Raw genomic sequence first — 27,756 nt, forward strand, 5'->3', positions numbered from 1 at the left:
CAATGTCGAATTCAACAAGCCTCTTATCGATGGTGAATATTAGGACTACAAATCCCTATAATAAAGGAGTGATGCATTAATCATACCGTGTATACTTGCAACTGACAATACATAGCCAACCTACCACAAAATGTTAGGCAAATTCATCTATTTATGAGAACCATCTATTTATGAGAATAACTCCTGACTAAGACACACGTAAATAATCCATCTCATTGCTAAAAGTTCAAATTGTTATATTCCAGGGGTGCATTCTACATATACGTAGACACAGCATTTTATCCAAACAAATCAAACTATGCATGCGTACATTCTGTTCTATTTACACTCTGTAGTAAAGGCATGCTTTCTTTCTTCTTTTGCATGTGGTGCAGAAGTGGCTGGGTGGTATGCGCACGCGCAATAGTGCAGCTCTTTTATACCCACAGTGCCGCAGGAAAACCGTAACAAGCGAAGAAAAGCAGAGATTGAATTGTGGAGCAAAAAAGCTATCCAAAGGGGAACATGTAAAGGAAAATGAAAGAACAAAGACTGAATAATGGGAATGTTTTTTCCTCTCTATCTGAAGAAAATATGCGTCTTTCTCTTTGAGATTCAGAAATAGGTTGACAGCTATTCAGCGAGCTCCATTTCAAATGGTAGCAGCAGAATGGATGGAAAATACAAGGAGAGGCACTGCTTCCACGATTCATATTGACTCAAAGGAGTTAGACGATACCTTACCGATGGCTTGCAGTCAATTCTCCATGTCTCCTCCAACGAATTGTAAATTGACGTAGGCATTGAATGCTACAAATCAAGTCAAGTTTGGTGAATTAAATTCCTTTGGTGGGATGTCATCCACTTCTATTGCTACATAGTAACCTTTGGGTTTCCGACGGCTGGTATTGACACTTCAGGGTGTTATGATGGGTGAAGTGACGGACGCAAAGGAATTAAAAAATACCTTTATTGTTCCCGCAATAAAGTCTTTTGATCGTTATGATTTTTCACGAGCAAAAATCTGCTGTAGCCTCACATGGCTAGTGGCCAAAGCATTTGTGACAGGTAGGTGGTTTAAATATTTATTTTGTCAATAATTACATTTTAATTGTTTTTCAAACACATTGGTCAACAATTTGGCTATTCTTCCCTGCAATATTACCCGCTCAGCTATACAAATATCATCACACACACACCATTCAAGCTTGCAATATATTACTGTACGATTATTGTATGTATATTACAATATGTGTATGTACATTGTTGTACAATGGATTTGTATGTAGTATTTATATAAATAAATGTTGAGTCAATGTATTTAGATTTCCCAAGAGGAGAATAGCCGTCCATAACAAACACACATACATAATTCCCAAAGAGACCTATGCTAAGAAAAATAACTTTTGCCTGATAATTTCCTATCTAGTTCAGTTCAGTTGCAGTGGACTGTAAACATGAAGTTGTGAAGGGATGCCACAAATGATCTCATCAATCTCAACAGATTGTGGATGTCTCCTGCTTGAGAGCTGTGACCCTGAGTATGACAGGCCCACTCCATAACATCAAATCTAGTTGGGCATAATGGAGTCACATTCATTATCACATGGTTATTGTTGTACCATGGTTATCAGTAAGCTTACAGTTGGCAAATGTGGCTCATATTACATAATAGTAATGAAATAGTACCTAATCGGGTTCATATTTGGGGTCAGGCCTATATATACCGTAGCCCCAAATGTTACTTTTGTGACTGTTTCACATAGTTCAAAGTATTAGAAGAGTAATAGGAGTCACGTTTGGATGACCAATAGGTTCTTCAATAAAGACAACAGTTTTATTAATGTGGTGGTATGCCCAAATAAGTTATTTGTTATATAAATTCCAACCAGAACCCAAACCTCTGTCAATCTTTAGGGGGGCAGACAGACTGATGTGAATCATCGCAGCCCAAATGTTTTCCACCTCAGTCCGTTGCTGTAAACTACATTGAGTCTCAATGGTCACTGAAGAAAATAATAGAGAGCTTCTGACTCATCTGTGCGGCAAGGCCCCGCTCAGTAATGTGGAATGTAGCTTTGAGCCGGTCAAGTGGTAGCCTGCTTAGGGGCTGGTATCCAGGACACAAATTGAGAGTAGCCCTGGACTAAAATACATGTTCAATAGTAGGAGATTCTGCACTGAATCTGTGTCTGGGAAAGTGGCCCTAGGGGTCTTTGCGATACATTTTAGTTACTGCACCTTGAGTTTCATTCCAAGGCATGTGGTATTGCTATAAGCCTGGTAGCCTAGGGGACAATACCTGACTTTTGAAAGCAGTTATAACAGCACATGTTCTGATATAAAAGTAATTCCTATCTTATACTTATTTGAGCTGTTTTGATCCTTGGTTTGGTTTTGTTTTTGGTAATAGCCAGCAGTTTGCCAGAGGCTCAGGATTGTGCTGTACTCGGTGTACTCAAGCCGACTGTTTACTAAATTGAAGGGCATATAGCGGATGCAAAGATTACTTCGCTAGAGGTAACAAAGTAGTACAGTACACATCAGCTCACGGATGCTAGACAATTATATAATTGTGTTTTAAAGACATCTTCCAGTACGTTGGCGACAATACATTTTATTTAAACCTCCTGCTTTAGGCTGTGTTCAATGTGTAGTTCATACATGCATAATCTATGACCAGAATTACTGTCTTACCTCAGTTAGCTGTGCATAGCACAGGCAATGTTATAATGAGAGAAAGAAAATCTATGGAATCCAGGCATTTTGGTGGTTATTCAATTGAATGTCAAATATACACTACCGTTCAAAAGTTTGGCGCCACCTACAAAAAACAACCTACAAATGTCCTTGTTTTTTGAAAGAAAATCAAATTTTTTGTCCATTAAAATAACATCAAATTGATCAGAAATACAGTGTAGACATTGTTAATTTTGTAAATGACTATTGTAGCTGGAAACTGCAGATATTTTGGGAATATTTACATAGGCGTACAGAGGCCCATTATCAGCAACCATCACTCCTGTGTTCCAATGGCAAGTTGTGTTAGCTAATCCAAGTTTATCATTTTAAAAAGACTAATTGATCATTAGAAAACCCTTTTGCAATTATGTTAGCACAGCTGAAAACTGTTGCCCTGATTAAAGAAGCAATAAAATTGGCCTTCTTCAGACTAGTTGATTATCTGGAGCATCAGCATTTGTGGGTTCGATTACATGCTCAAAATGGCCAGAAACAAAGAACGTTCTTCTGCAACTTGTCAGTCTATTCTTGTTCTGAGAAATGAAAGCTATTCCATGCGAGAAATTGCCAAGAAACTGAAGTTCTCGTACAATGCTGTGTACTACTTCCTTCACTGGCAGCTTCATTAAATAGTACCCGCAAAACACAGATCTCAACGTCAACAGTGAAGAGGCGACTCCGGGTGCTGGCCTTCTAGGCAGAGTTCCTCTGTCCAGTGTCTGTTCTTTTGCCCATCACAATCTTTTCTTTTTATTGGCCAGACCGAGATATGGCTTTTTCTTTGCAACTCTGCCTAGAAGGCCAGCATCCCGGAGTCGCCTCTTCACTGTTGACGTTGAGACTGGTTGAAAATAACAACTAATTGGTAACACATTGTCATAACCATGTCATAATGTCATAACAGCTGATATAACCTGGTCATAACACTGTCCTGACACACATTTAGACCTGTTGTGAGATATATTATGGTATTTTATGTCTGATTTTGACACCTACATGAGTGTCAAAACCAACAAAACCTTCTTATATAACATTTATGTAAAACATTTTCTGAAATGTACATCTACATTTTTTATTTAAATGTAACCTTTATTTAGGCAAGTCAGTTAAGAACAAATTCTTATTTACAATTAACTGCCTTGTTCAGGGGCAGAACAACAGATTTTTACCTTCAGCTCGGGGAGTCAATCCAGCAACAGTTTGGTTACTGGCCCAATGCTCTAACCGCTAGGCTACCTGCCGCCCCAGATACATTAGAGTGTCAAAACCCACAAAACCTACCACACGTGGCAAAACATTCCATTACACCATAGCCTACTTCTCAACAGTATGTTTATGTTATATAACATTTTCTGAATATAACATAATTCTGTCATAATGCTTCTTCGTGGTGTCAGAAAGTGCATTTTCTACAAGTTATTTAAAATATGATGGGGAAAAAACATGACTGTAAAGAATGAATTACAACAACAACAAAGGATTTAAGAAAAACAAACTTTCAAATGAAAGGAAACTTCTTGTCAGGGAAAAAACACATTTGAATAAATGTGGGTTTTGATAGTATCATGTAGGTGTCATAACCAGCCATAAAATAACACAATATATGTCACAACAGGTGTAAATATATCGGTCATGACAGTGTTATGACCATATTATGACAGGTTCTGATAATTTAGGTCAGCTGTTATGACATATTATGACATGGTTATGACCGTGTCATAGTGTGTTATGATGCTGGGTGTCAAGTAAAGTGTTACCCTAATTTGCATATACATATAGGCGGAATTTATACATTTGCATTAAATTACTCTCTATCCAATCAGCTCTTTCTAAGGTACCAAACCCAATAGAATTTGTAACCGCCTCCTCCCAATCTCCCATCCCTTTCACCATGGCTTTCTCCCAAAGACGTGCAACATTACCTATGATTGATGTCATCTAGAATATTAAACAAGGCGAAAAATGTTTTGTACCAAAATAGTTCCCACCTGTTGTGAACATAAACATATATCACTTTAGAATTAACCAATGCATATTTATTTGAGAATAGGGGAAAGATACAAAATTGTGCGATTGATTTAGATATGTGGATTTTTCGTGTTGGCTTCGTGTTCTGAGTGGTGCCTGTTTACATTGTAATCTAATCAATCAACAAAATGTTCTATCCAACGAAGGGGAACACTCACTAGGCCGTTTTCTCTTCTCTCTTTTCACGTAGTTTCTGTGTCAGTGCATTTAATCCCCATCGTTAAATCAACTTTGATAAACACGTGGGTCAAAACCTTTTAGTCCCATGTCTACGATTTCCAATTATATCCCCATCCTTTTGAGACATCGTGTCACACTTTTCACCGATAGTAAAGTCCAAGGGAAAAGGTGGTTTGCACAATTAATCGTATGAATATTGTCTGTTTCTATTTGAAAGCAATCAGTGAAGTGACAATTAGTTGAGAAATGGATTATCCAGTTCTAGGCCAAATGAAAGCTGAACAGAGCTGTATTCTCAGGTGGGCGTGGCTTGAGCCTTGCTAGGTTGCGTGTAAACAAGTCAGTTCGTCAAATTTCTGCCCTGAAAGAGCTGCCCCGGTCAACTGTAAGTGCTGTTATTGTGAAGTGGAAACGTCTAGGAGCAACAACGGCTCAGCCATGAAGTGGGAAGCCACACAAGCTCACAGAACGGGACTGCCGAGTGCTGAAGCATGTAGCGTGTAAAAATCCTCTTTCCTCAGTTGCAACACTCACTACCGAGTTACAAACTGCCTCTGGAAGTAAAATCAGCACAATAATTTTTCGTCAGGAGCTTCATGAAATGGCTTTCCATGACCAAGCAGCCGCACACAAGCCTAAGATTCCCATGCGCAATGCCAAGCGTTGGGTGGAGTGGTGTAAAACTCACCGCCATTGGACTCTTGAGCAGTGGAAACGGGTTCTCTGGAGTGATGAATCACGCTTCACAATCTGGCAATCCGACGGATGAATCTAGGTTTGGCAGATGCTAGGAGAACGCTACCTGCCCTAATGCATAGTGCCAACTGTAAAGTTTGGTAGAGGAGGAATAATGGTCTGGGGCTGTTTTTCATGGTTCGGGCTAGTCCCCTTAGTTCCAGTGAAGGGAAATCTTAACGCTACAGCATACAATGACATTTTAGACGATTCTGTGCTTCCAACTTTGTGGCAACAGTTTGGGGAAAGCCTTTTCCTGTTTCAGCATGACAATGCCCCCGTGCACAAGGCTAGGTCCATAAGAAATGGTTTTTCGTGATCGGTGTGGAATAACTTGACTGGTGTCACATTCGTTATAGTGATGAGACCAAAGCTCAGTGTGATTTGAATGCATCTTTTTTTAATAAAGAAAGAACACGGAATGAACTATACTAAAACAACAAAACGAACGTGAAGCTATATAATCATAGTGCTGACACAAGCAACTAAACATAGACATAGATAATCACCCACGAAATACTTAAGGAATATGGCTGCCTAAATATGGTTCCCAATCAGAGACAACGATAAACAGCTGCTTCTAATTGAGAACCAATCTAGGCAACCATAGACATACAAAACCCCTAGACTGGTAACAACCCCATAAACATACAAAAAGACTAGACAGGACAAAACATATAATCACCCATGTCACACCCTGACCTAACCAAAATAATAAAGAAAACAAAGAATACTAAGGTCAGGGCGTGACAACTGGCCTGCACAGAGCCCTGACCTCAACCCCATCAAACACCTTTGGGGTGAATTGGAACGCCGACTGCGAGCTGGGCCTAATAACCCAACATCAGTGGAGGCTGTTATAGCAGCAAAGGGGGGACCAACTCCATATTAATCCCCATGATTTTGGAATGAGATGTTCGAAGTGCAGGTGTCCACATACTTAAATGTCATGTAGTGTGTGTGTGAGTATATATATATATAATTAGTTTTGGACTGCGCTGGGCCTTTAACTAGCCAACTGATAATATTGTCTAGCTGGTATTCATAAAGATCAACATCTGAAGATCTACATCTAGCATAAAAGAACAGTCAAACATTTCCCCATAAAGGGATGTGCCACTCAATATACAACCTTATTATGCGTTTTTAGTGGCACATCCTTTTAACTCGTTTTCCCAAATGTTCTGACCAAGAGTGATGCAATTTGATTCAAGCTGCAGACAGAATAATTCTACTGCAGTTGCCAGTGAGCAGATTATGTTTTGCTTCTCTAATATTAGAAAATACAGTACATGAGCTTCTAACCAGATCCTCCATGTGTTATTAATTAGGTCTGAATGAAATGGGATGATTCCATAAATACTGTCTCTTTCGTTCCCAGAGGTAGAGAGGAAGAGCTGGTCTTCAGATCCCAGGGAACACTGCTCAAGGCTCAGAATACTTTCAGGCACATAAGCAATTAAACACATTAACACACACACACACACACGAACACACACACACACACACACACACACACACACACACACACACACACACACATACAGAAATGAATCTGGAGTTTGGAATAGGATTTTTTTTCTCTCAGATTTTGGTGTGTTACTTAGTTTGATTGCAATGGTAACCTGTGTGGAACATTATAATGCAGTTCTCCTCCTCACTAATTGCATTGTACCAACCGAGGTAAGAGAGGAGAGAGACCTGAGGACTTGACTCAAACTTAACCTGTCAGATTTGGGACTCGGCTCGAAGTCGTCCTCAGTGACTTGATACTTGATTCAGACTTGCTTCAATTGACCTATTGACAGGTATGGATTTCCTTCTGGTGTTTTTCTTTGCCTCTTTGTGAATGCTACTGTTTACTATCTGATCTGGGTCTTCTTTGAAGGGCAGGCCGAGTGAGAGAGGAGTAGGATATCCCTTGTCAATGTAGAGTCTTTGATCAAGTTGGGCATTATGGTTTAATCCTCTCGAAGGGCTCTAGCCCCATCCCTAAACCTAACCTGGGGGCGTGCTCAGCAGGACGCAACGTTTTGTGTTCAGATATAAATATGCTATCTAGAACAACAAAAATGCCTCTGACATCTAGAATAAAGAATTACGTTGGCTCTATTCATAGCATTTCTATCTGCAACGTTCCAAAACGTTTTTGTACTGAACATGGCCCTGTCCTCACCTCTGTGGGAGCCACGCCCACCACCCCTCCAATTGGTCCTTTGTTCAGTTGCGTTCTCCTCAAGGCGTCGGTCAAAGTTGCCCCAAATGTAACCACTGATACCAGTTCAGATGTATTCTTCATCCGCATAATGGTTTAGGTGAGGATTATTGATAGGGTAATCTGATCCTAGATCTGAGGTTAATAGAAACTTCTACCTCTAGGACCCTTTGGTGACCTTGTTTTTGATCAGATAGCGTGTTTCTGTTATGAGCTGCTGACTTGGCCTGTCTGAAATGATTCGTTGAGTGGTGTGAGGGTGGGATGAGGAGTGTGAAGCTGCGAAAGGCTCTGTCACCGTGGCTTTACACACCCTCATCATAACGAACACCCATCTGCTCCTTCTGATATGGGTGTGTTACATATCCGGAGATTGGTCTGTGTGTGCGTGCGTGTATCTGTGTGTGTGGGAGTGTTACCCCATGTAGCATTACAGGGTTAGGGTCAATCTCCTTTTAACCACACTTTGTTTGTTCTAATGTGCAGCCACTTGAGCGGTGTGAAAATCTGGTTATTTCCGTAGCTGTTTGAGCAATCTCAGTCTCTCTGGTTTTTATACCTTCCCCATTTTCTCAACACCTTGTAAGAGTCTGACAATGAGGAGATGAATTATTGAAATCAGGCCCACTCGTATCTGTCAGCTCGTGTGCGCCCGCCCCCACAAACGCGCACACACTCTCTTATGTTATCCGTCTCTCTCTCTCTCTTTGATAAAGCAGACTGAGGGAAGCTCCCTGGGAGCTAGAGAGATATGGAGTGCACATGAATCGATCAGGTTTCTCTCCTACTGTAGTTTCCATGGTAACGCACCGTGCAGTCCATCCATAGTGTATCTCCTATGGAGATCACGCCCGTGTCTTTGGATGGGGAAAGAATGAAGTAGACTTGCCACAGTTAAACACAGAGTTACCATCAGTCATGCAGTGAAATATCAAACCTTCAAATGACCCTTTCAAACGTGCTGATCTTCTAGATTCACTAATTGATTGATTCTCATCATATCAGAAATGTGACAAAAATACAGTATGAGGTAATATGAGGTGGTGTAGGCTGACCTTCCACTGTGTTTAGGCCTGCATGCTTTTAAACTGAAGCTCCGCCCCTCTATCGTTCCTTACTTTCTCTCTCTCACATACTGTTAAGTGTTAATGAATTGAAATTGACTTTGATACAAACTGCGTGTTCATATTCATCGTTTTGAACCGTTCTGCCTCTCTCCTATGCAGACAGTGTGCCGGCCGAATTGAAGGAGCCCTTCTACACAGACCAGTATGATCAGGAGCACCTGAAGCCTCCAGTGGCCAACCTGCTGCTGTCTGCTGATCTCTACTGTAGAGCCGGGAGCCTCATCCTGAAGAGTGACGCCACCAAGCCCCTGGTTGGCCACGATGATGTCATCCAGGCCCTGGCTCAGAAGGGCCTCTACATCACAGACCAGGAGAGGCTGGTCACAGAGCGTGACCTCCGCAAGAGGCCCATACAGATGGTAAGAAAGAGGGGTTCGATTGAGGGTTTGGGGGTGGGGGATAGTGGTGGCTAGGTGGCCATCTTTGTTTTGGTTGTGGATTCAGCAACTGTGGATTTCTTTCACATCAGATCAAATCAAATTAAGCTTTATTTATACAGCACATTTCAGACATGGAATGCAACACAATGTGCTTTTACAGGAAAAAAATAAATACAAATATTTACTACACAACAAACATAAGAGGAACTGAATGCCCGCGTTGTGACACTTGACACACTGCAAGTCACGGCTCTCCCATCTCCTCATTGAATTTTAGGAGCATGTACCCATGTGGGTGATTGAAAGAGGAACTGATGTCCACAGTCCAGTCGGTGGTGGTAAAATAACAACCCAATGTTTAGATCCCAGGACAAATTAGCTAGCAACAGCAAGCTAGCTAGCTAGCTAAATTGCCATAAATGTTTAATGCTTTTCGACCTGTCCCCAAATTAATATAGTTGGTTCAGAGTTCGTTTTGATATTTCAACCTGCGTGTCCTGATCGTGTGGTGTGGGTGGACAAAAATCGACATGCGCGATGTCGCACGCACGCACGCGGTGGGGTCAGCATGTAAGGAAAAGAAAACTGTGTGTGTGTGTGTGCACGCGTGCGTGAGTGTCTTTTTCTATCTTCCACTCTCCCTTTTGTCTCTTTGTACATCTCTATAGCCTCTGTTTTCTCAGTGTGTTGTCTCAATCTACAGGGTTTAATTGACAGGGGTTCCCTTCCATAACGAATCAGTACACCATCATAAGCATTAGAATGGGAATATGGGCATCCCCCTAATCATTTCAAATCCGGACCCACTATTTTTACAGTCCTCCCCAGAGTCTATATGGAATTTTAACCCTGTCTGACTGTCAGTGTTTTTCTCCCTGTCCCCAGTACTGTGGCTGTCTTTTTGTCCATCCACCCATATTCTCTCTACTGCTCGTTCTCTCTATTCCCCTGTTTTATCTTTCGTTATCGTTCTCCCACTTTCTGCCTCAGCTCTCTCTCTAAGGTTCAGGTCAAAAGTAGTGCACTATTTTGGGAAGGTGCCATTTGGGATTCAGATTCTATGTTGCTTCTTATTGTGATGCTTTGTCGAGGCACTACAGGAGTGACTAGGCTAGGCTGCTTTGTCGAGGCACTACAGAAGTGACTAGGCTAGGCTGCTTTGTCGAAGCACTACAGGAGTGACTAGGCTAGGCTGCTTTGTCGAGGCACTACAGAAGTGACTAGGCTAGGCTGCTTTGTCGAGGCACTACAGAAGTGACTAGGCTAGGCTGCTTTGTTGAGGAACTACAGGAGTGACTAGGCTAGGCTGCTTTGTCGAGGCACTACAGAAGTGACTAGGCTAAGGCTGCTTTGTCGAGGCACTACAGAAGTGACTAGGCTAGGCTGCTTTGTCGAGGCACTACAGGAGTGACTAGGCTAGGCTGCTTTGTCGAGGCACTACAGAAGTGACTAGGCTAAGGCTGCTTTGTCGAGGCACTACAGAAGTGACTAGGCTAGGCTGCTTTGTCGAGGCACTACAGAAGTGACTAGGCTAGGCTGCTTTGTCGAGGCACTACAGAAGTGACTAGGCTAGGCTGCTTTGTCACGGCACTACAGAAGTGACTAGGTTAGGCTGCTTTGTCGAGGCACTACAGAAGTTACTAGGCTAGGCTGCTTTGTCGAGGCACTACAGAAGTGACTAGGCTAGGCTGCTTTGTTGAGGCACTACAGGAGTGACTAGGCTAGGCTGCTTTGTCGAGGCACTACAGAAGTGACTAGGCTAGGCTGCTTTGTCGAGGCACTACAGAAGTGACTAGGCTAGGCTGCTTTGTCGAGGCACTAGAGAAGTGACTAGGTTAGGCTGCTTTGTCGAAGCACTACAGGAGTTACTAGGCTAGGCTGCTTTGTCGAGGCACTACAGTAGGGACTAGGCTAGGCTGCTTTGTCGAGGCACTACAGAAGTGACTAGGCTAGGCAGGCAGCCCTATTGAGATGGAATGAGATTATGTCTCAATTATGCTTTTAGATACAAATGTTAAATATGGGTTCTTGGGATGTTGAAACATTGAGGACACCTGCTCTTTCCATCACAGACTGACTAGGTGAATCCAAGTAAAAGCTATGGTCCCTTATTGATGTCACTTGTTAAATCCATTTCAATCAGTGTACATGAAGGGGAGAAGACAGGTTAAAGAAGGATTTTTAATCCTTGAGACAATTGAGACATGGATTGTGTATGTGTGCCATTTAGAGTGTGAATGGGCAAGACAAAATATTTAAGTGTCTTTGAACGGGGTATGGTAGTAGGTGCCAGGCGCACCGGCTTGTGTCAAGAACTGCAACACTGCTGGGTTTTTCAAAGAGTTTCTCCTTTGTACCAAGAATGGTCCACTCCCCAAAGGACATCAAGCCAATGTGACACAACTGTGGGAAGCATTGGAGTAAACATGGGACAGCATCATGAGGAATCACTCAGAGATTTTATATTATATCATATGGACTGTGAGATATCACTGCGATGACGAACTCAGTACACCTTATGCACAGACCGTATGCCCTGTAGTACTTTTCTGTAGTATGCTGTATGTGTATTGCTCTATTGCTTCATGTTTTCCTCAGTAGCCAGTAATGAATGTTCATTATTTTAGTGCAGGAGCTGTTGCTGTTAGTTCTCTCCTCTCCCTCCCCCGTAACTCCTCTAAAACAGCATTGTTGTTGATGTGACCCACAAAACAACTCTCACACACAAACTTTTGATGCTAAGAAATGTATTTTATTCATTAAATGCATAAAGAAATTAGAAAAATAAGTGAAGTTTCATTCCAAGATGCTATATATCCATTTTCAGAAATGCTGCTAAATTAGATTTTATTGTTTTAAAGAAGTTATGAAAGAGATTGGTTTGTTTTTTCACTATCTAAATCAGGGCATGGGGTTGTTGAATGACAGACATGTATTTGTTTAAAATCTGTCACTTGATGGTTTCATTTCAGAGAGACAAATAACCATGTTTTTTGCAAAATGCTATATATCCGTCTCACTCTCAGAGAAATAAGTAGTACTGTGTAACGAATAACGACATTTTTTATGAAGAAATGTATAAATGATTAATTTGTGACGTCAACATAATAAAATAAAAAATATAATAATATGAGATCTGTATTTAAAACATTTAGCCCTATAAACAAACTTAAAATGTATAAATTGATGGTTTCGATTATGGGATTTTACTATATTCTGTTCCAGTTAAAGGGTTGTTCAGATTCAGTTAAATCTGTGGGCCATAATTTTTTAAAGGCTAGCTCAGAATATGAGCTTTCCAAAACTTGTTTATATAGTATAAAGATCAGTCCTTTCGGCAGCCCAAATAATTTATTTATAAATCCCATCATTGGATGGTTCGGTAGTTGGGTTTCCCAAGGGACTCAATAGGCCAGCATAGCTGACTTAAGTTGTAAATATAGAAAAAAGGAGTTGCTTGGTAGTGTGTATGGATCTTTCAAATCTTGTAATTTTCTCAAACCATTACTGTCCATGATATCGGTAAGGGTACAGATTCCACATTTGGACCATTATGGGGGATGCAAAAGGCCACCCTCCTGATCGCAAGGTATTATTGTGAAATATTGGAATATGGTCATGCCATTTTGATTCCCAGTTTCATTGTTTTTACATTTTGCACCAAATAGAAATTGTTTGCATTGTTTAAGGGGTATATTAGTGAAGACCACCTATTCCAGGGCAATAGGAGACACTATACAGTGCCTTTGGAAAGTATTCAGAGCCCTTGACTTTTTCCACATTTTGTTAGGTTACAGGCTTATTCTAAAATTGATTAAAATATATTTTTTCCCTCATCAATCTATGCACAATACCCCATAATGACAAAGCAAAAACAGGTTTTTAGGAATGCTTGCAAATATAAAAAATAAACTGATATAACATTTACATAAGTATTCAGACCCTTTACTCAGTACTTTGTTGAAGCACCTTTGGCAGCGATTACAGCCTTGAGTCTTCTTGGGTATGACTTTACAAGCTTGGCACACCTGTATTTGGGGAGTTTGTCCCATTTCTCTCTGCAGATCCTCTCAAGCTCTGTCAGGTTGGATGGGTAGTGTTGCTGCACAGCTATTTTCAGGTCTCTCCAGAGATGTTAAATCGGATTCAAGTCCGGGCTTTGGCTGGGTCACTCAAAAGAGACGTGAAACCACTCCTGCGTTGTCTTGGCTGTGTGCTTAGGATCTTGGTCCTGTTGGAAGGTGAACCTTCGCCCCCAGTCTGAGGTCCTGAATGCTCTGTTGCAGGTTTACATCATGGTTCTCTGTACTTTGCTTTGTTCATCTTTGCCTCGATCCTGACTAGTCTCCCACTCCCTGCCGCTGAAAACATGCCCACAGCATGATGCTGCCACCACCATGCTTCACTGTAGGGATGGTGCTAGGTTTCCTCCAGACGTGGCGCTTGGTTTCAGGCGAAATAGATCAATCTGGTTTCATCAGACCAGAGAAACTTGTTTGTCATGGTCTGAGAGTATTTAGGTACATTTTGGCAAACTTCAAGCGGGCTGTCATGTGCCTTTTACTGAGGAGTGGCTTCCGTCTGGCCACTCTATCATAAAGGCCTGATTAGTGGAGTGCTGCAGAGATGGTTGTCCTTCTGGAAGGTTCTCCCATCTCCACAGACAAACTCTAGAGCTCTGTCAGAGTGACCATCGGGTTTTTGGTCACCTCCCTGACCAAGGCCCTTCTCCCCCGATTGCTCAGTTTGTCCGGGCAGCCAGCTCTAGGAAGAGTCTTGGTGGTTCCAAACTTCTTCCATTTAAGAATGATGGAGGCCACTGTGTTCTTGAGGACCTTCAATGGTGCAGACATTTTTTGGTACCCTTCCCCAGGTCTGTGCCTCGACACAGTCCTGTCTTGGAGCTTTACGGACAATTCCTTCAACCTCATGGCTTGGTTTTTGCTCAGACATGCACTGTCAACTGTGGGACCTTATATAGACAGGTGTGCGCCGTTTCCAAATCATGTCCAACCAATTGAATTTACCACAGGTAGACTCCAATCAAGTTGTAGAAAAATCTCAAGGATGATCAATGGTGACAGGGTGCACCTGAGCTCAATTTCAAGTCTCATAGCAAAGGGTCTAAATACTTATGTAAATAAGGTATTTCTGTGCCAAAAAAAAACTGTTTCGGCAACCTTTGAAAAGTCAGGCACAAACCTGTGGTACCATCCAGCCATACCCAGGAAGCGCTGAACAGCCTTGAGGGATGTGGGAATTGGGAATTCCTGCACAGCTGCAACTTTGGCTGGATCTGCATGGATACCTTCAGCATTAACCACATGACCAAGGAACTTGAGTTCTGCCAAACAGAAATTACACTTCTTCAAGTTCAGGGTCATACCTGCAGCCTTTAGTCTGTTGAAGACGGACTGTATGTCTTGCAAATGATCCGCGACCGAGGAGGAGTAGATTATGATGTCATCCAGATACACAAGACAATTTCTTCCCCTCAGATCTCCCAGGACAGTCTCCATCAACCTTGGGAAGGTTGCTGGAGCATTCTTCAAGCCAAAAGGCATGACTTTGAAGGAGTACAAACCAGCAGTGGTGACAAAGGCAGTCTTGTCCTGACTGGCGGGATCCATTGCCACCTGCCAAAATCCGCTGTTCAGATCCAAATGACTGAAGATGGATGCCCCTGCCAGAGATTCCAGTATGTCATTTATGTTCAGTAGAGGGTAGGCATCGCTTTCTGTTAATGCATTCGGCTTCCTGTAGTCTACACAGAATCGATATCCACCATCTTTCTTTGGAATCAGGACAACCGGAGAAGCCCATCTGAATAAAAGAAGGTTCCATAACTCCATTCTCCAACATGCTTTTGAGCTGTTCATTAAGATTTGCCAGTTTGGCGGGGGACAGCCTGCAGGGATGCTGTTTAATGGGGACTTAATGGTATAGATGTTATGTTTGAAGACAGTTGTACGGCCGGGTGTAAGAGTACAGACCTCACTGTTCATCTCCAACATCTGGGAGAGCTGCCACCTCTCATCATCCGACAGACATGCCTGTTCCTTTGCTTGTTTGATGTAGAAATCAGCATCAGGTTTGCTTTTGCTCTCGAATAGAGGGGGGGGGGGGGGGGGGGGTGTACGGCTGTAATCAGGGTGATAGCGGGGTTTTCTGGCTTCACTGGTGGAACTTGTTTTTGTCTTTTCTTTGTATTTTCTTTGTCATTGTCTTTGTCTTGACCTAGCCAGGATTCTGAATAAGGTAGCAGGCTCCACCCTGAAATCAGTGCATTTCCAGATTGAAATAAATGATTCCGGGAATGGTCAGAACTCAGCCGATAGGATGGTTCGTACATCGAGATGGTCAGTCCACTGAAGAACATGAAGTCCAAGGACTACAGCAAATGCAAGGTTCGGATCTGCAAGTATAGCCACAGGAAGGTTAATAATCTCATTGTGCAGCTTTATTGTCATATCAATCCAGCCCAAGGGAGTGGTAGGTTCTCCTTTGGCCAAGTGCAATGGTCCTTCCTCCCAGGTTCTAAGCTCCTCATGAGGTAATGCCATGTTTCGCCACAGGGGCTCTTGCATCAGGGTGTAAGTTGCTCCTGTGTCGATTATGGCCTTCCCTCTCCAGTTCCTAACAGTCAGAGGAACCAATAGTTGTTGCGGAATAGGAATAAGACAGCTAGTTGTGCTGTCTGAAGGCTTCATGGTGGGCATTAAGGCCGACCCAATTGTATGCAAGCCACCACGTCTGTCTAGACTGTCAGTCTTCTGACCTTTTCCTGAATCCTGACGCTGGCCATAGAGGGGGCAAGAACCTGGAGGATGTTTGACTTTACACCTCCAGCACATCACTGGACTTTTGTCTTGGATCTTGGGCACAAACGGCTGAGACGTTTTAGCCCCAGGAGAGTTATTGGGATACCGGGATGATGGAACAAGGTTTTGAGTTTGGAGGTGGTGCTTCCAGTCCTTCTCAAACTGAGTCCCAAGACCTACCAGATCATCCACATTCTGCACACGTTCCCGAAGTTGACTGGCAAGGCGGGGAACCATGTTCTTAAGAATAGGTTTGACCATCTCCTGTTCAGTAATGTCAGTCTTCCATTTCCTACATAGAACTCGATAGGAGAAGGCAAAGTCCCGTATTGGCTCTGCTTCACCCTGGACTCTGTTACAAACCCATTTCGCCAGTTCATCCTCATAGTCCTTTGAGAGGAAGGCTGAGAGAAATATTTTTTTTAAACTCCTCCCAGGTTGACACATGTTCACAGGCTATCTCCCACCAGTCTCTTGCTGTACCATGGAGAACACTGCGGAGGGTGTCAAGAATCTCCAAGTCAGTAAGGGGCCGGATAGAAAGGAAATCATTACTCTTAGATAGGAAAAACAGTGGATCAACATCCTCTTCTGGGCTGCCAAAAGTGGGTAAAAGTAGTTTGATAGAGAGAGAGCTTTCCAGAGGAGGCATGACAGTGGAAAGGGGTCTTGGGGAAATGGGAGTTCTGTTTAACAGTATCTTCAAAGGGGGGTTTGTAGTGCTACCTGTTCCTATTCCCTTAATGGCAGAGCCAGTGGCAGAGGTAAACCCAGAGAGAGGTGCAGATGATTTGTCCAGAAGGGAAAAGCACTGCGTTACCTCCTGGTGCATTTCCTCCTGTTGAAGATCTGTGGTCTGTGCTTTTACCATCTAATTATAAGGTCTCCTTTTGAGTCTGTTCAATCAAAAATCCTAGTTCCCCTGAGAGAGAGTTCTTCATGTCCTCCATAACTTCCTTCATATAAGAACACACTCCCTTCACAACAGAGGCTGACTCCTCTGCTCTCTTTTCTTGTTCCTCTTCAAGATAAGTTATGACATGATGATGGTTAGTTTCTATGAGTGTTTTGAAACTTTGCATTTTCCCTTGAACATCCTGCTTCAGAGAATCTTGAAAATATTTCTGTCTCTGAACAGTTTGTTGTTGGTTTTCCTCCATTTGACGGGGGAGGTGAGCCAACCTCAACTGCACATCTTTCTGATGAGCCTCCACACTTTCACTGCGAATGGCATTCTCCTGCATTGTCAAACTATGGTTGGTGTGTGTCCATTGTTGTTCCATTTGTCCAGTGAGCACAGAGACACCTCTCCCAGTCTGTCTGGGTAACAGGGTAACAGGAAGAGGTTGAAGGGGGGGTAATGGTGGAGATGTTATAGGTGAGCCGGAAGCCTGGGGATAAGGGCCAGTGCTATCCAACTCCATTACACCATCGAGTCCCGGTTATGATTACCATTAGGTGTGTCCACACAGTATTGGGTTCCAACAAAATACATGATTCAATTTTGTGTGTGTGGTATCATGGGTGCTTCTCTTCAGGTCCCTGTTCGGGCGACAATTCTGTAGCGGTATTGTTATAGAGGGGTAAAGATAAAGATTTTGTTTGGGCGCCAGGCCGGTATTAACCCTTCCGAAAGGAAAAGAGTAGGATAGATGGAGTACAACTACCAGACACACATACATCAGCAGAATAGACTGCTTAGAGTGTAGCCCGTTGGCCAGATAGCCAGTGGAGAGAAAAGACAAGACACACTGTATAAAACACATGTCACAGCACAGGGGTAACCCAACAAATAATACCTCATACAATAATAAATGGCATTTAACAGTAACTTCATAGAAACAATTTACAAGAAAGAACCTAGTCATCAACATTAGAGGATTTGCAACAATGTTGCTACTGATCCATGCGATCAATAACCGGTGCGGTCCCAAAATATAACAACCACGACCTTGAGCGGTGACACCGATGATCGAATTAAACACTTTTACAACCCAAGCACACTGAAAATAACAAGACTTCTGCAGCATTGCACACACTATCAAACTGCCGCGCCAACCAAGAGCCTCCCACAGAGAGCCGGAAGTGCTATCTTTATTTTCTCCTTTCTGACTGCTGATGCACTCTTAAAGTGGCAGCGCACGGTGAAGGCTCCGTGAAGGATTTCACCACAACATTCTGACCGTGTAATTAATACACAATTTCATATATGCTATTGCTAAAATAATAATTTGGTTGTGTTCATGAAGGTGTCAGGTATTATGCAGTAGGTAGCATTAGAACCATTTTTTTCTTTAATTTCAAATTAGTTTGTTACTGTAGGCTATATGTAAAATTTTTAAAAAAATCAACTGTTCAATCGATTTTATTAGTGGAGTGCCTTTGATTCAACTATGAAACAGAAACCATATGTTTTGGAACATGGTAACAGCTTCTTTTTATTACGCTATTTAAAAAAATATATATACTCCAACTACAAAGATGCACTGTCAGCAAAATCTGTGGTCAAATGATGAAAACAGTGACCTAAACATCATCATGGCATTATAATGAATATACTGTAAGTGTCGATATGACAGCAGTCAATTATTGTCAGCTCGTGCTTACATGGCGTGCGTTCTTCACCCAATGGCATCAGTTGGATTTCATTTAACGGTTACTCCTTGTCCTAACAGTTGATACAAATGATACAAACTTCCCACAAAACACTTCGCTTGCAGGTGACACTGGTGTCTTGGGTTTGGTTTTTTGTGCATTTGGCCACCTGGCACTGTCTCCTCCCCGGGAGCTGTGCACAATTTGGCTTGCGTGGAATCTTTGCTGCTGCCTTGGCCCTAAGATGTCTCTCACGTAACCCGTATGCCAGACTCATGATGAAGTCTCTAATGGGCAAGGGCGTTGTTCATGCATTTCTTGAACGACACGTTTGCTTTGATTGCAGCCAAATCAAGCATGTTGTAGAACAAAGCGACAGGCCAGTGGCAGGTGCCTCCTTTCACAGAGTATTGCCGTGCCATCTGATCCAAAACATCCACACCAACCTATGGAGCAGAGTAAAGTGGAGAACATTAGGATTATTTTCTCATAGAATAAACAACACGTGTTATACAGAAGATCCATAGTTATACTATCGCCCTGTAGCACTTACTTCTGTCATCATGAAGTGCTTTGAGAGACTAGTCAAGGATCATATCACCTCCAGCTTACCTGTCACCCTAGACCCACTTCAATTTGCTTACCGCCCCAATAGATCCACAGACAATGCAATCGCCATCACACTGCACACTGCCCTATCCCATCTGGATAAGAGGAATACCTGTGTAAGAATGCTGTTCATTGACTATAGCTCAGCATTCAACACCATAGTACCCTCCAAGCTCATCATTAATGCTCGAGGCCCTGGGTCTGAACCTCGCCCTGTGCAATTGGGTCCTGGACTTCCTGACGGGCTGCCCCCAGGTGGTGAAGGTAGGAAACAACACCTCCACTTTGCTGATCCTCAACACTGTGGCCCCACAAGGGTGCGTGCTCAGCCCCCCCTGTACTCCCTGTTCACCCATGACTGCGTGGCCAAGCACGCCTCCAACTCAATCATCAAGTTTGCAGACAACACAATAGTAGTGGGCTTGATTACCAACAATGACGACACAGCCTACAGGGAGGAGGTGAAGGCTCTGGGAGTTTGATGCCAGGAAAATAACCTCTCACTCAAAGTCAACAAAACAAAGGAGATGATTGTGGACTTCAGGAAACAGCAGAGGAAGCACCCCCCTATCTACATCGACGGGACAGCAGTGGAGTAGGTGGAATGCTTCAAATTCCTTGGCGTACACATCACTGACAAACTGAAATAGTCCACTCACACAGACAGTGTGGTGAAGAAGGCGCAACAGGAGGCTGAAGAAATTTTGCTTGTCACCTAAAACCCTCACAAACTTTTACAGATACACAATTGAGAGCATCCTGTCGGGCTGTATCAACGCCTGGTACGGCAACTGCACCGCCCACAACTGCAGGGCTCTCCAGAGGGTGGTGCGGTCTGCACAACGCATCACCGGGGGCAAACTACCTGCCCTCCAGGACACCTACAGCACCCAATGTCACAGGAAGGCCAAAAAGATAATCAAGGACAACAACCACCCGAGCCACTGCCTGTTCACCCTGCTATCATCCAGAAGGCGAGGACAGTACAGGTGCATCAAAGCTGGGACCAAGAGACTGAAAAACAGCTTCTCACTGAAGGCCATCAGACTGTTAAATAGCCATCACTAGCACAGAGATGCTGCTGCCTATATACACAGCCTTGAAATCATTGGCCACTTTAATAAATGGAACACTAGTCACTTTAATAATGTCACTTTAATAATATCTTGCGCTACTCATCTGTCATGACTCTTATGGTCGAGGATCCAAGGCCTCAGATCAGCTTGACAAATGGCTGACAGATAGCCAGACCCCCCTCACTCCCACAGGAGAGGCGAGGGGGGGCTGGGACAGTTTTATGACACCTCACGCCAATCGTAAATATTATGCAGCAGAGAACCCTCTCCTGCTCTTCAGTATCAACCAAAGGAATGCCGTTGTATAGAGAGACTGTTGGCCGCCCAAAAACTCTAACATCCAAAAATGTTATATTGGAACAATATCTCTAAGATAGGAATGTTAGGAATGGTCAGTGGGGATCTAAAGAAAATCATGTCATATTGTTTTTCATTTGTAATTTCATTAATAACTGTATAACGAAAATACTGTAACATGAAGAGCTTTCACACTGTATGTCAAGTTTACATCCTTTACTATTTTGTTAAGATTTTTAAGGTGATTTTAGTTTTCTAACGACATCATAGTTTTCATGTCCTTTGCACATTAACTAAGCCATGCCCCGAATGAGGTCTGAAGAGCGTGTCAGTGTGATGGAACTGCCCTTTATCGACCAGAGTGCTTAAAAGGACTCGCTAAGAATTAACATACCAGACCAGCAGACATGAAGTGTGAGCTAAACGTTAAAAATGGTTGAAACTCTAAGACCAGAAAAGGTGTAGCTGTGGCTACACTGCTGAAAATAGTTAGACCTTTGAATCTCCACACGAGGTGAAGAAGATAAAGACTAGACCTTAACATAGCCAGTCTGCAGCTGGGCATGTAAAAGTGGTCCTAGAACTTTGATTAAAGACACGAGGTGGGAAGGAAGAAAATCCCATCAGTTTTAAATATTGGTGTATCTGAAGATCTGTTCTGAAGAAACACTCCATTGGAGACAGGACAACCCATTGAGCCGTTCCCCATAGAAGGATCGATTGGTTTCAACAGAGCGACGACAAACAAAGACATCTTCACGTAAATGCATTGCATTTCTTACCCAAACGGCGGCGGCTCGTGTGTAAGGTATATGGTTACTCTGAGTGTAGTTTCCAAATGTACGATAAATGTCCCTTTCTCCCTATCTCTCTGTTTTCCACACCCCCTTCTCTGTGTAATAAGACATCATATCTTGTCAGTCCACTAGGGATTTTTGTCTCATATAATGTGTATTCTGTGTTATTATTTAGTTAGTTAGTAAATAAATGATTTAATCAATTTGTGTAGAACTGAATAATCAGAAAGGGCTGGGGTTCTTGCGGATTCAAGAAGTCTGCGACGTTCAGAATGAGACTGATATGAGGTAATGAATAATAAGTGACTGTTATCGATATATATATAACTTATATCTTTTTGAGTTTAATTCGGGAGATGGTAACTCGTTAAACAACTTCTTCCGTGGTGCCCCAAATTCCTACATTATTAATTTAACTGGGTAACAATTAAACATAGTTAGTTGATTTGATAAATAACAGTCAGCACATTACTGAAAGTCACGTCACGACATCTCATATGTATATACTGTATTCTATACTATTCTACTGTATCTTAGTCTATGCCGTTCTGACATTGCTCGTCCATATATTTATATTTTCTTAATTCCATTCCTTTACTTAGATTTGTGTGTATTGGGTATATGTTGTGAAATTGTTAGATATTACTTGTTAGATATTGCTGCACTGTTGGAACTAGAATCTGCACTGTTGGAACTAACATCTGCTAAACACGTGTATGTGACAAATAAAATTTGATTTGATAACGAGTTGTATAAGCGTGTAATGCGTATTATGTAATATTGACATACCTCAGTTTGTTTGAAGTGGTAATAATATCCGGTTTTCTCTTTATTGTGTCCCCGTCGATGGCAACTGTCGGATCTATGGTGCTCATGACAGAAACGTTCTTTCTTGCCTTGCATTGGTGTAGTGTGAGTGTTGTCTTGTCATTCTTCAGCACTGTTGTGCAGGTGCCTTATTTTGCACAGAGGGAGGGAGCTCCCGTCTCGCTTTGTTCATGGTGTCCACTAGGCTTGTTTTATTTGCAAGCTACTTGTTCGCCAATGACAGTGAAGTAAAGAAATTGTCCATGGTGACATTTCTCACCTTGCCAACATAAGGTTCCACAAGCCTCATCACCACATTCTACGACACTCGCTCACCTGCTGCCCGATGTGGATTTTTTCCCAGATACAGTATGGAAAGCCGTTCAAGCATGTACTTAGTGTCGACGTCAGCGGCTAACCAAAACTTAATTCCAAGCTTGTCGGGTCTCCAATTGTTTCCGCAACAAGCTTATGTTGGGAACAATTGCTCATCAACAGTGATGTTCTCTCCTGGTTTGTAACATGCAATGCTGTTCTGTACAAACGTGTTCCAAATGTCGGATACCATGGCAAATGTGTCTGTTTCCAGGCGTCGCATTCTCGTTTCTTTCTCGCCATCAAAACGGTAACGCATGATCTCTCTGAAGTGATCCCGTGACACGGGTTCTCCAAAGAAAGGTATCCCATACATGTCTGACCAGAAGCTCTCCATATATACGCTCTTTCCACCAAATGCTCTACGGACATACAGGATTGACATGAATGCTTCCAGCTCATCACCAGTCAGATCACAGGCAGTATCTCCTTGCTCCCTGTGCAACTCATCCACAGTACAGTCCCTGATGTCCATGTCACATAAACAACAAAAGCTGGTGAGTGCGTTGCTGATGATCCTGTTGTTTTCTGCTTGAGATGTAGGGCCTGCTCTCTCAGTGATGACATTTTGTAGCATTAGCACCGGTTTGTTCTATCGGATCCATACGGTGCCGTCCCTTCCACTCTTCTGTCACTGTTTCGTTTGGTGGTGGCTCGAGCCCCTGCTCAATGCTTACCGTTCTGGCTTTTTTGCGCTTAGGCCTCAGGTGTAGGTTCAGAATCAGAAGAATAATTCTCTTTATTCATTTCTTCTCCATCATTTGAGTTGTTTTCATTCATGTTCATTCATTCGTCCGGGGCATTCTTGTCGTTGTACATTTTGCACTCTCTCACTGTGTACTCCAAGTAGGCCAGAGTAGACTGATAAGACTGCTTGTAACGGCAGCCTTCCTCCTCTTCGTCTGAAGAGGAGGTGTAACAGGGATCGGACCAAGACGCAGCGTAGCTCGTGTTCAACATGTTTAATTACAAACGAAACTGTGAACACTTACAACAATTACAAAATAACAAAACGTGGCAAACCGAAACAGCCCTATCTGGTGCAGCGAAAACACAGAGACAGGAAACAACCACCCACAATCCCCAACACAAAACAAGCCACCTATATATGATTCCCAATCAGAGATAACACAAAACATCTGCCTCTGATTGAGAACCATATTAGGCCAAACATAGAAACGGACAAACAAGACACACAACATAGAATGCCCACCCAGCTCACGTCCTGACCAACACTAAAACAAGCAAAACACACAAGAACTATGGTCAGAACGTGACACTGCTTGGATTTGGTGGACTGATACAGGGTACATACCATTTTGAGATTATAATTAGAATACACCAATACAATAAAATGGCCCTGTTCTTCATTCAATGGCCCTGTTCTTCATTCACAATCGGTGATTACATAATGATGCATCATTCGCTTTCCCACACTCACCCATTCTCCCCCTTTCCCCCCATCATACTTTACTTCATTTATTTAATCTGTTGTTAAAGGTGTGAAATTAGTTTCGGTATTGTTTTTTAGGATAAAAATAAATGGAATAGAGCTAAGCATAGGCAAAAATCTTAGAGGAAAACCTGGTTCAGTCTGCTTTCCAACAGACACTGGGAGACAAATTCACCTTTCAGCAGGACAATAACCTAAAACACAAGGCCAAATATACACTGGATGAGCTTACCAAGATGACATTGAATGTTCCTGAGTGGCCTAGTACAGTTTTGACTTAAATCAGCTTGAACATCTATGGCAATACTTGAAAGTGGCTGTCTAGCAATGATCAACAACCAACTTGACAGAGCTTGAAGAATTAAAAAATATATATTTTTGCAAATATTGGTGTGCAAAGGTGTGCAAAGCTCTTAGAGACTTACCAGAAGCACTCACAGCTGTAATCGCTGCCAAAGGTGATTCAAACATGTATATTACATATATATTAGTGTTTTAATTTTCTTTCTTTCTTTTTATACATTTTAGAATTTTTCTTCTACTTTGACATTACAGAGTATTATGTGTAGATCGTTGTTAAAAAAATGACAATTAAATCCATTATAATCCCACCTTGTAACACAACAACATTTTGAAAAAGTAAAGGGGTGTAAATACTTTATGAAGGCACTGTATAAGGGTTTGGGACACCTGGAACCATCACGTGACAAAAACCTCCAGGGGACCATGACACAACGTCCCAAGAACGTTCAGGGGGCCATGACACAGCGTCTCAAGAACGTCCTGAAAGCTTCCTCAGGGATGTCCCAGGGGCAAACCGGGAAATAGACTAAACTTCCAGGGGACCATGACACAACGTCCCAAGAACGTGCTAAAAACGTCCTCGGCGACATCCTCAGGAGAAACCGGCAACTAGACAACCTTCAGTGGACCATGACACAACGTCACAAGAAAGTTCAGGGGACCAAGACACAACGCCTCAAGACTGTTAAAAAAATGTCCCCCGGGACAAACCGGGAACTATAAAATGGTCTCCCATAGAACGTTCCCTTAAGACCATCACACAACGTCCTAAGTAAAATGAAACTAGTAAAATGAAAGTCCTGAGAATGTCCTAAAAAGTTCCTGACATGGTCCTCAGTGACGTCCTGGGAACGTACAGGGAACTAGAGAAAGGTCCTCCAGAGAACGTTCTCTTTGGACCATCACGTGACGTTCTTAGATCGTTCTCAGAACATCAATGGGATAACGTCGCGCCAAAACCCTCAAGGGACCTAATGGGAACGTCACCGAATGTCCTCAGGATTTCCCCTGTTTGCTGTGTTTATGTATTCCGTTCCCACTGCTCAGGATTGACTCATCAGCCTCTACAGTGTTTGAAGCACTGTAGATCAGGGGCCTGCTGATTTCTAAATCAAGTGTCAACTCGCTCCACTTGGGACACGTTGCTGTTCAGAACAAATAAGCAATTCTGAAATGGTAGTCCCGCGGAAATCCCCAATCTCTACTGATTGAATAGTGGAAACACATCAATCCACAGCAGTCCGAAAGACTGACCTGTATTGTTGTCTACCGGTGCGTACTGTGGAGACATTGTAATGTGTATGGATTGCAAAGGTGTGTGGCTGCAGCATTGAAATGTCAACTCAGGAGATTGAGCAGCATCTGTTATTTAAGTAAGAGTCTATTTAAAGATTGGCTGTGTGGAGAGCTGACAGCAAGGATCTGTCACCGCAAGTGTGAAAATGTTTTTAAAGGGATAGTTTTCCAAAATTTTACCCAAAGGACTGTTTTTTTTTACACAACAGAGGAATAAAGAAAGAGCCAAATATATTGGTAATCCAGTTTACTTGGTTGTGTATTGTGTCAGCTAGTTATTGCATCAAATAGATGTTCTTTGTAGGTCTTGTGTTTTGTCTACTATACCCATACTTCATCACAAAGTAGTTAGTGACATTGTGTTGTTTCTGAGAGGTGGTGTTACATTTTTAGATGCAGCTGTTGTCTTTATCTGTTGTGTGATGCTGTGGTCTCTTATGTAATGGGATATTGCACGTTAAAACAGATTTGACTATATGTTCTGCTCGTCTGGCAAACAGAAGCTCTCTGCAATGCAGCTCTCTCTCTCTCCCTCCTCTCTCTCTCGCTCTCTCGCTCTGTCGCTCCCTCCTTTCTTTGATTCTGTCGCTCCCTCCTTTCTTTGATTCTGTGATGGACTCACACATCTGAAGACACTCGCTACAAATTGCAGCTGCCTCCCACCCACACACCCACATGCTGTGTTACTCACTTATGGTATACACACACATACAGTTGAAGTTGGAAGTTTCCATACACTTAGGTTCGAGTCATAAAAATTCATTTTTCAACCACTCCACAAATGTCTTGTTAACAAACTATAGTTTTGGCAAGTCAGTTAGGACATCTACTTTGTGCATGACACAAGTCATTTTTCCAACAATTGTTTACAGACAGATTATTTCACTTATAATTCACTGTATCACAATTCCAGTGGGTCAGAAGTTTACATACACTAAGTTGACTGTGCCTTTAAACAGCTTGGACAATTACAGAAAATTATGTCATGGCTTTAGAAGCTTCTGATAGGCTAATTGACATAATTTGAGTCAATTGGAGGTGCACCTGTGGATGTATTTCAAGGCCTACCTTCAAACTCAGTGCCTCTTTGCTTGACATCATGGAAAAATCAAAAGAAAACAGCCAAGACCTCAGAAAAAAAATTGCAGACCTCCACAAGTCTGGTTCATCCTTCGGCACAATTTCCAAACGCCTGAAGGTACCACGTTCATCTGTACAAACAATAGTACACAAGTATAAACACCATGGGACCACACAGCCGTCATACCACTGTCACGCCCTGACCTTAGAGAGCCGTTTTATTTCTCTATTTGGTTAGGTCAGGGTGTGATGTGGGGTGGGCATTCTATGTTGTCTATTTCTTTGTTTTTGGCCGAGTATGGTTCCCAATCAGAGGCAGCTGTCTATCGTTGTCTCTGATTGGGAATCATACTTAGGCAGCCCTTTTTCCCACTTTCTGTTGTGGGATCTTGTATTTTTGTGTTGTATGTGTTGCACTCCTAGCTTTACGTTCGTTGAGTTGTTTATTGTTTTTGGTGGAACATTTAAAAATTAAAAGAAAATGTACGCCTACCACGCTGCACCTTGGTCTTCATTTAACGACGGACGTAACAACCGCTCAGGAAGGAGATGCATTTTGTCTCCTAGAGATGAACGTACTTCGGTGCGTTATGTGCAAATCAACAATTCCAGAACAACAGCAAAGGACCTTGTGAAGATGCTGGAGGAAACAGGTACAAAAGTGTCTATATCCACATTAAAACGAGTCCTATATCGACATAACCTGAAAGGCCGCTCAGCAAGGAAGAAGCCACTGCTCCATAAAAAAGCCAGACTACGGTTTGCAACTGCACATGGGCGCAAAGAAAGTACTTTTTGGAGAAATGTCCTCTGGTCTGATGAAACAAAAACAGAACTGTTTGGCCATAATGACCATCGTTA

At 42.5% G+C, this 27,756-nt stretch overlaps 1 protein-coding gene across 1 annotated transcript in view; it reads left to right on the forward strand.

The window, feature by feature from the left end:
• Positions 1-447: 447 nt before the first annotated feature.
• LOC120054603 (calmodulin-regulated spectrin-associated protein 2-like) overlaps positions 448-27,756 on the forward strand; it is an 86,223-nt gene continuing 58,914 nt past the window's right edge. The window contains exons 1-2 of the mRNA XM_039002074.1: positions 448-1,047; positions 9,106-9,365. Of these exons, the coding sequence (XP_038858002.1) occupies positions 906-1,047; positions 9,106-9,365 (402 nt within the window). The 5' untranslated portion in view covers positions 448-905. The remainder of the gene's footprint in view (positions 1,048-9,105; positions 9,366-27,756) is intronic.

This window comes from Salvelinus namaycush, chromosome 10, assembly GCF_016432855.1.
Source record: "Salvelinus namaycush isolate Seneca chromosome 10, SaNama_1.0, whole genome shotgun sequence".
Classification (NCBI taxonomy): domain Eukaryota; kingdom Metazoa; phylum Chordata; class Actinopteri; order Salmoniformes; family Salmonidae; genus Salvelinus; species Salvelinus namaycush.